Source organism: Diplotaxodon limnothrissa, linkage group LG19 (assembly GCF_057381915.1).
Source record: "Diplotaxodon limnothrissa isolate DT_005_m linkage group LG19, D_limnothrissa_male_GT1.1, whole genome shotgun sequence".
Taxonomy (NCBI): domain Eukaryota; kingdom Metazoa; phylum Chordata; class Actinopteri; order Cichliformes; family Cichlidae; genus Diplotaxodon; species Diplotaxodon limnothrissa.
In genome coordinates this window covers 20,696,869-20,711,833 of record NC_140614.1, presented here as the reverse complement: position 1 = coordinate 20,711,833, position 14,965 = coordinate 20,696,869, and the positions used below count along the sequence as shown (strand labels likewise).

General features: G+C 40.4%; 1 protein-coding gene across 2 annotated transcripts in view; it reads left to right on the top strand.

The window, feature by feature from the left end:
- Positions 1–14,965, top strand: part of trim9 (tripartite motif containing 9) — a 46,836-nt gene that overhangs the window by 28,685 nt on the left and 3,186 nt on the right. The window contains exons 4-8 of one of the 2 annotated variants that reach the window (XM_085342881.1): positions 7,584–7,694; positions 8,832–8,985; positions 9,222–9,367; positions 12,325–12,463; positions 14,839–14,877. In XM_085342881.1, coding sequence (XP_085199007.1) covers positions 7,584–7,694; positions 8,832–8,985; positions 9,222–9,367; positions 12,325–12,463; positions 14,839–14,877 — 589 coding nt within the window. The remainder of the gene's footprint in view (positions 1–7,583; positions 7,695–8,831; positions 8,986–9,221; positions 9,368–12,324; positions 12,464–14,838; positions 14,878–14,965) is intronic. The other variant, XM_085342882.1, reaches the window with a different exon arrangement.

The window sequence follows — 14,965 nt, the reverse complement described above, 5'->3', positions numbered from 1 at the left end:
AGCAAAAATGTTGAATGTAATTAAATTCACTGCGATGGATTTTTTTCTGTAAAGCACATTTCATTTGACGGAAACATGAAAAAAGAAAACATCAGCACGGTCCTCTAATATAATGTGAAGATTGTATTGAATATGATCAAAACGGGGCCCACTTCTTATGCTCTCAATCTCTTTCACTGGATTCTTCAAGGAACAGATTCAGCAGATGAAGGCTGATTAGAGCAACACAAAGTGAATCAGAAACGAAGTCAGTCTGCATCTTCTCCTGCTTCATGCAAAGTTTGTCACTGGTTGCTAGGTCCCCTGTTCACCCAGCTCGGGTTGGTTAATGAGTACAGCGGCTCTGAGGCTATTTTTATTTCCACTTGCTTTCCCCCTTGTTGAACCGACTGTGTTACTCCAGGGGAACCCTCCTTCTCAGGGTCCTTCTCACTTTTAACTAGGCATGGGAGGTATTTTGGACCGAATGGATGCTTAGAGATGTGGTTGGAAGTATAAAGAAAAGCGGAGGCAGATTTCAAATGATTCATTTTCTTATTGTGAATGACAGTTTTCATTGCAGCGAGATAGGCAGCAGAGCCTGTTATTGAAGGTTATTCAGTGTGGGAGGATTACTTGTTAATGTTGAGACTGCTAATGTTGTATAAGGGTCTTACTCGCCACTACAGTTGTATCTTTTCTGTCAGATCCTGACAATCAATAGAGAACTAATCAAGACAAGAAACTCTAGATCTAAAGGCTATTTATGTTCAAGATATATGATCGCTTTTTCTATTAAGAGTTTAATTCAGAGATTCCCAACAAGGGCTGTATCTCAAGGGGTACTTCTGCAGTAGTCTGGAGGTAATCTACAACAAAAGCCAGAATTACCATTTAAGAATTGATTGGAACTGAATAAGTTTGAGTAAAAAGTAATGGCTAGGCAGTAGAAAAAGACACTCAGAAGATTATAATTATAATTATATCAGTGTAAGTAATGAAAAAAATGGTTGTCATAGCTCGTTAAAAGTATGGCTGAACAACTGACATTGTAAGCTATGAACAACCTGTTGAAACCATTTGCTAGTATGGGGGGAAAATGGAATCAGGGTTAGTGTAATAGATGAACAAGCCCTTCAACAGACTGGGGAGATGTCCAGGGTGCATCTCCCCCCTGGCTTTATGGCAGTTGGAAGAGGCTCCAGCCACCCCGCGACCGTAAACCGGATAAGCAAAAGAAAATAGATGGATAATAGATAAACATTTTAAATAGCTAGTTAATATGTATAAAAGTTTGTAGTGGTCGCAGGGACAGAGAAACTAGAAAAGGCAAGTACAACAGGCAAGCCAACTCAGACTGCAAGGAAGAAAGTGCTATTCATACACAGAGAGGGCTAATTAGGAAGGAGACACAGGAGAACATAATCAAGACAAAGAGACAGACAGAGACAGAGTAGAGACACAAAAAGAAATCGATCTTGGACTAAAATGTAATTTAAAGAAAAAAAACTCAAACATGAGCCAAAACTAAAAGCAAAAGAACTATGAACCCTAACAGAACCAACAAAACACAAAGAACTCCAGAAACCTCAAAAACCCTGAGGTATGACTAAAGCTTCGATACAACAATATGCTACAGACCCTCAGCCAGTAATACCTGAGAGCATCAAACCATAATGAAGACACAGAAAAAGAAATTCCTGACTCACAACCCTTGTTCTGAGATCCAAGACCATGACAGTTATAGCGCTATAAAAGTGATGAAAATAGTCTTATACTCAAGCTATAACTATGAAACTTAGGCAGTAGTTTTGCTTGAAAATTGTTGAAGGTAGTTGCTTATTATTATTATTCTGAATGCGTGACTGGTTTTCCCGGGTAAACATGTTTGGGTTTTTGTCTGTCGTGTGGACTTCTGCAAAAACAAGAGAAAATAATTGAGATCAGTCAGTAAAGAAAATGCATTTCAAATCTGTTATTTTGACCTATGCATGTATGCATGGGTCGCTTACTGCTGTATTTGCTTCAGTTCTAATAGTAAACGCTAACAGATTCTCACTGACAGCTGATTTTCAGTGGATGTGGCACTTGTCACTTCCTCTTATCGTCACTCCACTGTGCAGCATATCCTCACACACACACCTTAATGTTTAATGTTTCTAATAACAAACTATTTTTCTGTGTGTTCTTTTATATTTGACCCTCATTTAATGATTGTCATACACACCCCTTTTGTCGGTCTACAAATGTTATCCTGTGTCCTGGAAGGGGACAGTTTCAAAGACTGCAGCCACAGTAGCTCACAGACACAAGTGCTGCAGTGGCCTAATAACTACAGCAGATACAAATAGAAAATGGTAGAAGAAGCTTTACCTCCTCAGCAGCTAACAACACAGAGAAACAGTAACTGCTGAAGTAACTACAGAACAGTTATTGCATCTTAAGGCATCTGTGGTTTAGCAGGTAGAGCAGTCATACACCACCCGGAAGGTTAGAGGTTTGATCCCCAGCTCCTTGGGCAAGATAGAGAGTTTCCCGCGATGCATCCATCAGAGTGTGAGTGTGTGGATGTTAGGTTAAAAAAGCAGTTGTATGAATAGGTGAATGAGGTTTGTAGTTTCCAGTGCATTTCCCATGTAAAATGTGTCTTTAGTGTGTTTTTATGAGGTAGTATTTGTGACTCCAGTATGTGCTCATTTATTTAATAAGCACCTGTTCCACTGCAAACACGTTTCTCAGTGTTTCCTACTATGAAGAAATCAAACGTGCTATCAAAACTGCTGTTTGTTTTAGCACTATCACTGTCTTACATTTTCATCATCCCTCGGTTTCCTGTTGTTTTACCATCACTGTGGAGCTTCTGTGACAAAGTGCTTGATCACCCTACCAGCCACATGAGAGGACACAGTTTGTATCCGCTGTGCAGAGACTGTGGCCCACTTAACGCAGCAGACTCTGCCTTCCTCTACCGCTGTCCTGCACTGTGTTTTCTGGCTCTCAATCCACCATCTCTCACTCTCTTTTCCTGTCTCTCAATTAATTTCTCTCATCAAGATGCTAAATTTGCTCCACTGCCGTCCCACCACAAGCTGCTGCAGCCCCTTCATTCTCGGTTAAATTCAGACGAATGAATCTTCCCTGCGCTGATTATCCGGAGATCATCTGGCAGAGCACTATTGCCGGCGGCAGTTTTTATATCTTATTGGGAAGCTGATTTAAAGCAGATTTCAGGGAGGATGGCTAGAATGCTGAGAGAAGCTGTTAGGGAGCATCGAATCTGAGAGAGAAAAGAGGAGGATGACAATAAGGGAAGGATGTAATGAAAGCTGGCAGCACTTCTTTTGCACCTTGAAGAGAGATATTCTTTATACACTGAATTTAAAACATTTCACATGCAGACAAGGGACGGTGAAGTGATTGTTAAGCAGGCAGCGACAGCAGTAAGAAGCCTTTTCCTGGAGCTCTGCCAGGCCACTGCGGGGCTATGGATGTTCCAGCTTGCCACAGCAGGGATGGTTTGGCCTTCAGCCACAGAAATGTAAACCGAACTGTCAGAGGTGAAATGAAATCTTCTCTCACCAGAGAGAGAAACGTTGATTCATTCCAGAGAGTTGTTTGAAAATGATTCAGTGTGTCCTAGTAAATATTAATTCACCAGGCAAGCGGTCAAGCCTGCTTTTTGTTGTCATTTGTATGAATGTCAGAGGTGGAGCCGAATTTTTAAATCTGGTTCATTTAAGTTCACGCCGCCTCAGTAGGAATGGACTAAGGCTTTGTAAGTGCTCGCTCATTTCTAAAGCCCAGCAAAAGGATGAAACGCTGCAGATATTTTTACTAGAATCTGTAATGTCACCTGAGCAGGGCTGACCGATCTCGAGATTTTGCTTAAAAACACAAATCCAAAGATTTTTAGGAGTATCCAGTGAATCGTTGAATAGTTTTTAGAGTAAGCCAAACTAAGGGCATTTTATTTTACTATAATGATGTATGTTCCCTAAAGATGCTTTAATCAATCTGGATAAAACTTGCTATATAAACTGCCTAGGGTACCAGGATTATCAGTATAAAGCTTTTAGGAATTATTATCTTCAGTGATGCTGTTTGTAAAATTGCTAAATGAATTTCCGTGCAGTGCAGTCCATATCTGTAAATAAGTGTTTATCAAACAGTGATGCTGCCAAAAGTGCCTGTAATCGATTACTTTGTATTAATGAATATATAGCTTGCAGAGAAGAACAATAAATACACCTTTTTATTATTATGAACAGCATTTTTTTGACATTTCACTGGCAAAAAGAGTTACATACCGTGATGTAATGGAGATCAAAAGAATAACAGGACAAATTAACATACATGTCTGTGTTTTCATGGATGAGCCAAATATATTATCCACATGGAAGACAAACTCTATTTAAGACATTATAGGCCATTTTAATAAAAATATAAATATACAAAATGAATAACCAATAATTTCAGCGTTTACAAAAGCAGGAGAAAAAACTTGTATCTTGATCCTGTATGCATCATTATAGCCCAACTGAAACGTTTTCATGTCATTTTAACATAATTTATGGACTGGCATATTTGCTTGTCACATATTAAAGATTCCTGATGAAATGGCCCAAATATTTCACTTTAGTCAGTGCATTTAAAAATTAGATTTTCCAAACAAAATGGGAAAATTTTGCTTCCGATTCTTTTTAGTTGATACGGAGCCCTACGGAGCCCCGCAGGGGACATGGGAGAAAAAAAATTAGGACGGACTTTTGCGAGATCTCGCAAAAACAAACTCGGGATCTTGCAAAACAAACTCGGGATCTTGCAAAAGTTTTAGCCGCATTCTTCGGAGGCCGCCAGCTCGAAGCCGACCGGGAGGTCAAGGCACGATGTGCCGGGAAAGCGGTGTTCCTCCCGGCTGTAGTAGGTCTCGACCTCCCGTTAGCTTCGAGATGGTGGGTGTCAGATCTCCGAAAACGTCGGAGCACTTTTGCAAATATGTGATGTCTTGTAAACCGAGCAGATATCTGACGTTTACACAACTACATTCACGCCTCAAAATATCTTAAAAGTTTATTTTGTGACCCAGAAAGAGTAATATTACAACTAAGTAGCTGCCGCCATTGTTGGAATTCAACTTTTGCGAGATCCCGAGTTAGTTTTGCGAGATCTCGCAAAAGTCCGTCTTAATATTTTTTTCTCCCATGTCCCCTGCAGGGCTCCGTAAGTTGATGTGATCGTTGCTACACTCTTTTCAGAGTTGAATTTCATATCATACTGCAAAGCATAGTTTGAGCAGACTCTAAGCAGCTGCTGCAAGCCAGCTCTATAAGGAACAAAGCAACTAAATCATCAGCATACAAATTATTAATAAGGCTCTCCCCCATCATGTATCCTGTATTCTGCTTGTTTAGTGTTTTAGAAAGATCATCCATATAAATTTGACGAGGAAAGGTTGTACTTCTTCCCCACTGGACATGCATAGTTTGATATGAATACTAATAATGCAAGATCCTTATCAGATATGAGGGGGCTTAGTAAATAGTTAACTATGATTAACACGGTCAAAACCTTTGGTCCATCGAAGAAGCACATAAATGCACCACATATACACAGCATATATGCACAAATTAGTGCTTTATTTTTTAAAGCAAATTAATTGTCAATAGTTGTTTTATATTCTCAAAGCCTATCCCCAAAAGATTCTTTCTAATATTTTTGACAGTATGCTACCCAGATAAATTGGGCTGTAGTTTTCTAAGGTGGATATTTGACCAGTTTTGTCCTTGACTAAAGGCACCAATAGAACAGTTAACATGGAGTCAGGTAGGCTGCCATGCAATAACTATCCAGAAAAGTGAGTATGTGAGTAAAAGTGAGATTTGAGTCTGCTGGCAAACTCCTATTCCATCAGGACCACATACTTTGTTTTTGTTCACTGTTGCTGCAAATTTATGCACAAGACTCATGTGTGTGTGTTTCAGTGAAGGAGGGTTAGAAAGTTTGAACCTCTAAATCCGCCCCTTTTGGCTACATCTTCTCACGGTGGCTTTGATTGCACAATCTCTAAATGCTTCATGACATTACTGGGCTTCTGAGACTGTTGCATCAGATGTGTTTCATGTGCGTTCACAATAAGACCCAAATCCGGCACACCAGGGACACAGGTGGGAGGTTGCAAAATATAACCAACTTAAATGAGCTCTCGAAATTAAGGAATAAAGAATTGAAGTCGCTGCAGGGGAGAAAATATGCAACAAAAATCCAGACTGGAAGATAAATGAACGCAGTGAAGTGCCAAGCCTACAGGAGGTGTGCAAGGTCAGGCAGGCATATTTATAAAGAGAGGGAAAGGCACAAGAAAAACAAACGTAACTGAAAACATGTGCAAACAATCAGGCAATCACATGGTGGTGGGAAAAAGCCCAAGACAGGAGGAAATGTGTAGCACATAGACAAATAGTGATATTCATTAATATACACTAAAGACCTAAAACAATACCAGACCATAAAAATTATTTCCATGTGTCTCAACTCTCAGTTAAAATTAGAAAATTACAAAAGAAAGAATTATCATGCCCTGTTTGGGATTTACTCTTCACTGTCTGTCTCCATGATCCCATTCAGAGGGCATCCGTTAAGTCATCTCTCATGTTCTGAATGGATTATCATCCTAAAATGGTGCAGTGTTTAAAACAACCACATACAGTTGGCTTCTTCTGAAATGGTTCCTTAAATAATCACAGTAAAATAAAAACTGATTATATCAGCAAGAGGCAATTTAATTCGCATATAATGAGGTGTAATTCCATTGCAGTCACTGTGCACCTATGGTACAGTATTGCGTATCGGCGTGCACTGACTGCAGTCATCAGTAAATCATCTTCTGTTGGTCGGCAAACGGCTTCAGGAAGGATTTTCCTCTCCATTCAGCCTTGGAGCTGTGGCGGTGAAGTTTCTGTTTCCTAGCAACCCCCTGTCCAGCACTTGTGTTTATTTCACACTGTTGCAAAGAAGCTGCGGACATCAGTCTCGGTAAGAAAGAGGGAATTTCTAGACGACATGTTACTCTGGAAGGGTTTCTGTTCCTGTCCCCTCGATTAGGATTAATGGAGCTAATCCAAATTATATTTTTGTTAAATCAAACGACTAATACAGGGCAGAAAATCTGAAAACTCTGAATGCATCTCAGAGCCGTGTCATCACTCATAAAGATATTTTAGGGCAACTTTTTCCTCATCCCTGTCTGTGATGTAACTACTGATGACTGTTCAGGCTGCCCGGGTGTGAAAACACAGTGTCACTTTCCTTCCGTTAACGTCAGTTACAGGATCATTTGCTAGTGTCCCGTCAGCCTCTTCTTCCTCCCTCAATCTGTGTCTCAAGAGAAAAAGAGTTACTCAATCAATAACTCTGACGATCCTGCTCCTAATCTTTTGTCTGAACTTCTGGCTTTTTCTCCCCTCTTTCCTTGTTTTCTTTAGGTCTGTCTACATCCATCCTTCTTCTCATTACTTGTCTTTCTTCTAGGGATGACGATTAGCTTGTGATTATGAACTGTAAGTGTATTATACATGTTTTCTCTTCTGTTCTCCCTGTTTTTCCAGGTGGTGCGGGATCAAATCTCCCACTGTACAGTAAAGTTGCGTCAGACCACAGGCCTGATGGAGTACTGTTTGGAAGTCATCAAGGAAAATGACCCCAGTGGTTTCCTGCAGGTAAGATGGCCACAAGACGTCCTTTTTACTTTTACAAGCTACAGCTGAAACAATGAAGTAGAACTGGACGAAAGATTTCTTAAAACAAGGTGGTACAACACCTCCAGCTGACATCAAAAAGTAACTTCTCCGGCTATTACTGGAATTAAACTGTTGGAAAACTGATCCATAATTTCATTAGAAAGACGTAAAATGATGGTTTGCCAAAGAAACCAAATATTTCCAAGCTCTGCTTTTTAGGGGAACAATTTTGCCTTATTAAAATCAAACCTGGCTTGACATCTGTTTAAAGGCAAAAAAAACTTTATGTTTCTTTCTAAAGCTGCCTCTAACTGACGTTTTTGTTCTGATGAGGTGATGAGCAAATGCTGTGTCACACTTGTGACACCAGTCAAGCATTACGTGTTTGGTGACCTTTTTAAATTGATATCTTAATTATTCAGCAAGTGATTTTAACACCATTCAAAATTCTTCATTAGATCATGAATGACAAACTCATTTTACGTCGTGGGCCACGTCTTTGATCTTAAGCGGGTCGAACCAGAGAAACTCCCCTTTCTGTCAGTGTAAAGACATTTAACTATGCATTTAATCCGAAATTCAAAATGCTGATGATAAAGAGAATGAAATAAAAGAAAGAATAAACGTTTCTGTCACTTAGATGTTTATCTATTATTTAATTACTTTAATGTAGTATGAATAGCAAAGGCGAAGATCTTTATCAGGAGGAAAACCTGTAAACCTTTTCATAAGGTTTTCATCTATGGCTCCCTTCGTATGTTCCAAAGCCAGATTGGGGCCAAATTAGAGCCTTTGCCAGGTTGATTCTGGCCCCTGGGCCCTATGTTTGACACCCCTGAATTAGGAGACATATGGGAGAAAACATAGTTTACCTATTATAACTTTTTTTTTTCTTTAAATTTTAATGAGAAACTATCCAAGTTTGAAAACATTTTTTGGAATACAACTAGAAACCTTTTAGACACTTGGTGGAAAAGAAAAATCCCATTATTGCATTTATGGATCATTGCATCTTTATCTGCATTTCTTCATCTGAACGGAGGCTGAAATGTTCTGGCAGGCTTATTATTAATGAGAGATTTAGCGGTAGATTAATCTGTACTGTGTGTCTCACAGATCTCTGATGCTTTGATTCGGAGAGTCCACATGACAGAGAGTCAGTGGGGAAAGGGGACCCTAACCCCCAGGATGACCAGTGACTTTGACCTCACTCTGGACAGTGGACCTCTCCTGCAAACAATCCACCAGCTGGACTTTGTACAGATGAAAGGTACACAGACAGAGAGCCTGATATTTTTTTAAGAACCACTGTTTGCTCTACTTAAATGTGCAAAATTCTATCTAAAACATTTACACTCTTACATTATAAGGCTCTCACTATGTGTCCTTTTATACATATAAAAGTTGTCTTTGCTGTAATGCAGCGTTATATCCACTTGGGGAGTGAGTGTGTGTCTCTTCATACCTCTGTGGGCTGTAATCTGGCCTCGTTTGTCCCCTTCTTAGTCCCAGCTGCTCCCATGCTCCAGCTGGAGGAATGCTGCACTCAGAACAACAGCGCCACATTGTCATGGAAACAGCCACCACTCTCCACCATCACCGTGGAAGGATACATCCTAGAGCTGGACGATGGAAATGGGGGGCCATTCAGGGTAGGTTTCCTAGTGCAGGTACTGTTTTGTCCCTGCAGGCTGGAATTTATCTGTCTGCTTCAGCAGTATTTTTCTTTAAATGAGAACTTTTGTGATATTTACATTTAGATCCCAAAACAAAAAGTGAAAAACAAGACCAGCTAGAGTATAAATCACCTTTATGTGACATGCTTTCCTTCTGTCTGGGCAAAGACTCCATCATTTGATACCAGGGAGGACACCGGCTCAGCCAGGGGAATGTGGCAGCAGTATTTTGTAGCTGAAATCACTCAAGTTAATGTGTGACAGTCGTACAGAGCACGTCACGTGACGCAGCGTAACAAGGTCCTGAATGACACGGCGTCAGGAGGAAGCATTTGTACCACCGCTAGGATGATCCTGTAGGAAGCGTGATCCGGCATCAAAGCAGTCGCCATACTCTCACAGAGGTTTAGCATGTAATCCATCCTATAAGATACTCCCCACGCTTCTATTCACTGAAGCCCCTGCTTTGTTACGACAGCAACTTATACCTCCTGAGCCATTCCCTGGGTACAATGGCAAAGCATATCTGTGTCTGAATTCTAAACCTCCGTATAGTAGGCCTGTTGATTTTCGCAACAATCAATCTGGGAGGCTTCCTAAAAGTGATATTAACATTCCGGATGCAGCGCCAAGGCAAGAACCTTATTAGTAGCCTACTCGCGGAGTTGGAAACAAATGAGTCATGTTACTTGGTTTGCGGAATAAATGTGGTTTTATTTCAACATAGCCCTGAGGCTCACACTTTGTAAGCAGGCAAGAAAGCAATGTTTAATTAAAAACAGAAGAAGAAGAAGAGAGGGGAAAACAAAATCTTCTTCTTTAGTAGTATGAGTCTCCATTTAAAGAGAGCAAATTAAGAGAGATAAAAGTGCTCCTCATATCTTCCTCTATATATGATCTCCAATATGTAACCTAGGAAAAAAATGTGCGCTGCTTAATTAAAAACAAAAAAAAATCCTCAATAAAAGTCAGTAAAAATTTCCAACTTCAGTATTTCGTTCACCGAATTCCTTCTGTGATTTAGGTGTTGCATTTGTTTAAGCACTATATCACGATATTCCAAGCAAATGATATTTCCGATGATAGGTGATGAAGTTATTTGGGGCTGCCCCTTTATAAATATTTGTCATGAACCAGCTCGAGGTTCAGACAGTTAATGGCATTTAACAGAATATATATTTACTTAAATTAAACGGAAATATGGAGTGACTAAATCTTAAAAAGAAGAATAATTTAACCCAGAACCCAAGCGAAAAAAACAACAAATGTTGAATATGAACACAAACACATAAAGAGGTGATAAAGCAGTCAGAGTGGGGAGGGGTAATGATGGCCTGCTCTTGCTTGCAGACATGTCTGGGCTTGTGTTGTTGATATATCATTGATGTTGTCGCAGGACGCTGATACCATTTAAAAGTTTATACCAATGTTAACATGGACAGTGTGATATGGCGCAGCCATTCTCTTTACTATTACAGCTTTTGGATAACGAGATCAGACCCAAAAAATGTTTCTCACAGTTCTTTTTTTCTGTTCTTGGCCCTGTATGATGTCATTGGGAGCATGTTTCCTAATATGGCTATCCTGGGCACAACACTCTAGCTGTGAGCAGAGAAGCCCCACCCACTTTCAAACCCTCTGTTTCAGACAGAGGCTGATGCCCAGATATAACATCAATAATGACTTTTTAAACTGTGAATCATGCAGAGCTGGGACATATGGAGTCGGAAATTAGTGTAATAGGTCTCCTTTAATAAAAAGAACACAAGCCAATAAAAAGCAGCCTGCAAATCCCCGAAGGCCAACCGCACACACACACACATACATAAACATCTCATCTTCGATATTCTAGTCTGCACTTTCTGTCAGCATCCTCTCATTACTCCAAAAAAAGAAGCACTATGTCCATTATATTCATTATAGCAGCTGGTGCAGCATAATTAAAGTATTTCGCACACCCCCGGCAGCAGTAACTAGAGCTTTCAACTCAAAAAATATTGGACTTTTTCATCCCTGCTGTGCAGAGATCCCTTGCAGATTCTGACTGTGAAGCTGTTGCTTTGCTCAGTGGTTTGTAAGGAGACTAGAAATGGATAGCAGCTATTTCTTAACGTATCCGGTTTTGTTTTGTTTTTCAAACTTATGAAAAGCAGACACTTACGTCCTAAATGCAGACTGTAAGCTAAAAGCAGCTGGTCGTAGTCGTTCACCCTTCAAGTTCTTTTCGTGTTCTGTAATTGTCTGTTTCTTAATTACAAGTGTGGAGTAACATGGTGAGCATTCGCATCCAATCTGCCAACTGATTCACAAACTGTATCTGCTAACTGCTAATTGGTAGAGAGCCATTGCCAAATTGTATTACAGCCTGGAGACTTTTTGTGTTAGCGTGTGATCGTCAACACAAACGCACCAAGACGAGAGTCGTGGCGAATGTTTTGCAGCATCTGTGATGATTTGGTTTGGGGTTTGTGTGTGTGTGTGTGTGTGTGTGTGTGAGAGTGTGTGTGTGTGTGTGTGTGTGTGTGTGTGTGTGTGTGTGTGTGTGTGTGTGTTTAAATATTAATTTGCCATCTGGTCTGTGCGTCTCTATAATATAAACTAAAATCCTTGTATTGCTGTACCTGCATCTGATGCAGCACTATGCCAAAAAATTCTGAGGGAAGTTTTCTCTTCCTCCTTTATTCTCTGATTCACTGAGTCACACCTACGCAGCTCCATGCTGAGCCTGGCGAGTTGTGTCCCCATGTCTATTTATACTCAAGTGTGGGCTGCCGTGCCCACGTTCAGTTGTACAAGCTCGCATTCTCTCTTATTACCCTCTCCACCAAATTCAAATGGGACACTCCTCCAGAAGAAATGGACTCTCTTTGGTGTCATAGTTACGCACTTGATGCATCTGCCAGCATAACAGGAAGCACTGTGTGTCTTTACAGGAAGTGTACGTGGGGACGGAGACCATCTGCACAGTGGACGGGCTCCACTTCAACAGCACGTACAAGTCCAGGGTGAAGGCCTTCAATGCCAGCGGAGTCGGCCAGTACAGCAAGACACTGATCATGCAGACCTCTGAGAGTACGTTGAGCCTCATCTCCTTCTTCCTCTTGTTTTCACTGTAAATTTAAATCACTGTGAATCTAGAAAGAGCAAAGACTCAAGTATGAATTGGTGTTTTGTTTTTTTAAGAGCGCTACCTCACTGACAGTTTTGAGCAAAAAGAGAATCAAAATTCAGCCATCGTTTATTTTATATTTGCTACTGAGCAAGCAAGCTTTCAGAACACTGTGCTTTTTAAAATAGAGCTACATGTTGGGTTGCTCAGGCCAGCGCTGATATTAGTTAATTATCAGTGGCAGTGTATTGTATAGGTCAGACGAGAAATAACGAGAAATTGCAACGTCTCCATTTAAACAGTGAGAACAGAGAACATTGGCAATTAGGTTTTTATCATACACAATAAATAAAGATGGTCAAACCATCAGCACGTCCTTGCACAGTGGGACACTGCAGCGCTGCCATATTTTATTGGTGATTTTAATTTCCAACCAGGTTGGGTGCACCACTGGTCGAGCAGCCTCTGGCTACAAATGCTCAGATACTCAGATACTTTTGCTTCACTTCCATTAAGATTTCGCCGTTTCCCTTTTATTTTTAGTCTGCCATTACCACACTGTAAAATGTCCTGCTCAGTTTGTAGATTGATCTTTAAAATAAACACCAAGATTGCTTGCTAGGCAAAATATCATTATCAAATCAATGTCATAAATATCCATGTTGCAGGTAACGGGCTCGTATGCTGCCAGCTCAAAACAAGCTATACCAGCAGGTGGCAAGAGCAAAGAAACAAAGCGAGGAAAGCAAATGGAGCTGGGCAGGCGTGCAAAGGTGTATGTAAGGCAGTAACAGGCAGGAGCCAAAAGCCAGTCGGTATATCTACAAGGGGAGCTAATTAGGGGCATAATGAGCAGATGTGTGTTGGCAGTTAAAGAGGTGAGAAGCACGGCTGACAGAAAGAATACTGCTGATGTTCTTAATGATATAAGAACTGGTAGCTCCCATGACAAGTGGGGGAAATGAATGAGAGGAGGTTTATATTACAGCATTATAACATTTTTTTAAAAGGCACACAGTTAGCTTTTTTATCCCAAGATGGAAAGCTGGAAATTATGATGCTCTACAAACCACCAAGATTTATTCTTAGAGGCAAATATTTTCAGCATTTTTAACACCCACGTGTTTGTCTTCATGTTTTTGTTCCTCAGGTGCAGCTGACATCTTCCCAAATATGCCGACACTTTTCTTGCATGATCTTATCCTGTTGGCTGTATTTCCATTGATATTATTATAAGCTGAAATGTTACAGTGAATTATTTTCAAAGTGTTTTATATGAACATAAAAAAGGGTAGTTACCACTGTGGTTGTAGTTAATGTAACGTCATGCAATGAAGAAGATCTGCGTGCTGGCAAACAGCTGGCAGGTGTTTCTAACAACATTTGTAATATAATCTAATGGCTTACTTACTTTTTTTTTACTGATTATCACAGTTCAGTTACATTTCTTTCTACATTTGGGAGTTTACACCAGAGAAATCTTGATTTAACTCCAGAGAATCTAAAGAAATCATAACCTGCTGCTGCTTGGTTAAACCCTTATATTTTCATTATTATGCTGTATTTACATTATATTATATATTAAGTCTGCAGAGAAAATCTTCTTTCTTTGATGTTCTTCAGACTGACACAAGGCTTTTTGAGTTAGTTAGTTTCATAGGGATTTGAAAGATCCGGAAAAAAGCCTCTGTTGTTTTATATTTCACGCAGTACAATAAATGATCACATTAATTAAAGGCTTCCAAAACACAAGATTTTCATCCAGTGGGCAGCAGCAGGATGTGAATTCTGTTCGAAGGTGTGTTTTGCGCCTTTTAGCCCAAGGGCCTCGAGGAGCAGCTGGATTGTGTATAATCCACCCATGTACCGGCTTTCCCATTAGTTAAATGGTAATCTGCATAGATGGGGAAGCTTGTCATCCATCAGTGGACCTGAAAGGCCCAGACAGCCTCCCTACCTGACACAGAAAGCACTCAGCAGCTGTTGGAGGCGTACAAAGTGATCTAACCACGCAGACGTTTTCAGTGTTGTTGCACCCTTCTTCCAGATCAGATTGTCCTTTTCTTATTCAGAACAATTGCTTTGTTTTCATTGTTCCTTCGTTGTTCCTTCTAAGTCTGCAGTGGTTTGTTTCTAGGAGCTCTTTTGTTTTCATTTTGGGGCTCTCCTCTGGTCTTATGTCCAATGAGCTGAACCAGGATCCCTGATCAAATCTGCTTTTTACCCTCTCCACCGCCCTTCCCACCCCTCTGCTTCACTGCTTCGCTTTGCTCTCCTCCTCTTCCTCTTTTCTTTTCCTTTTTTTCTTCTTCACTCCCCCCACCATTTCACATTTTAGCTGGACTCCCTCCATGTGATATTCAGTCTATAGGCACAGGTATGGATGACTCTCCTTGCACACTGTTTCTGCTCTGATCCCCTTCAGGCCATTGCTTGTTTCATCAATGAGGTCTTCACACTCAACC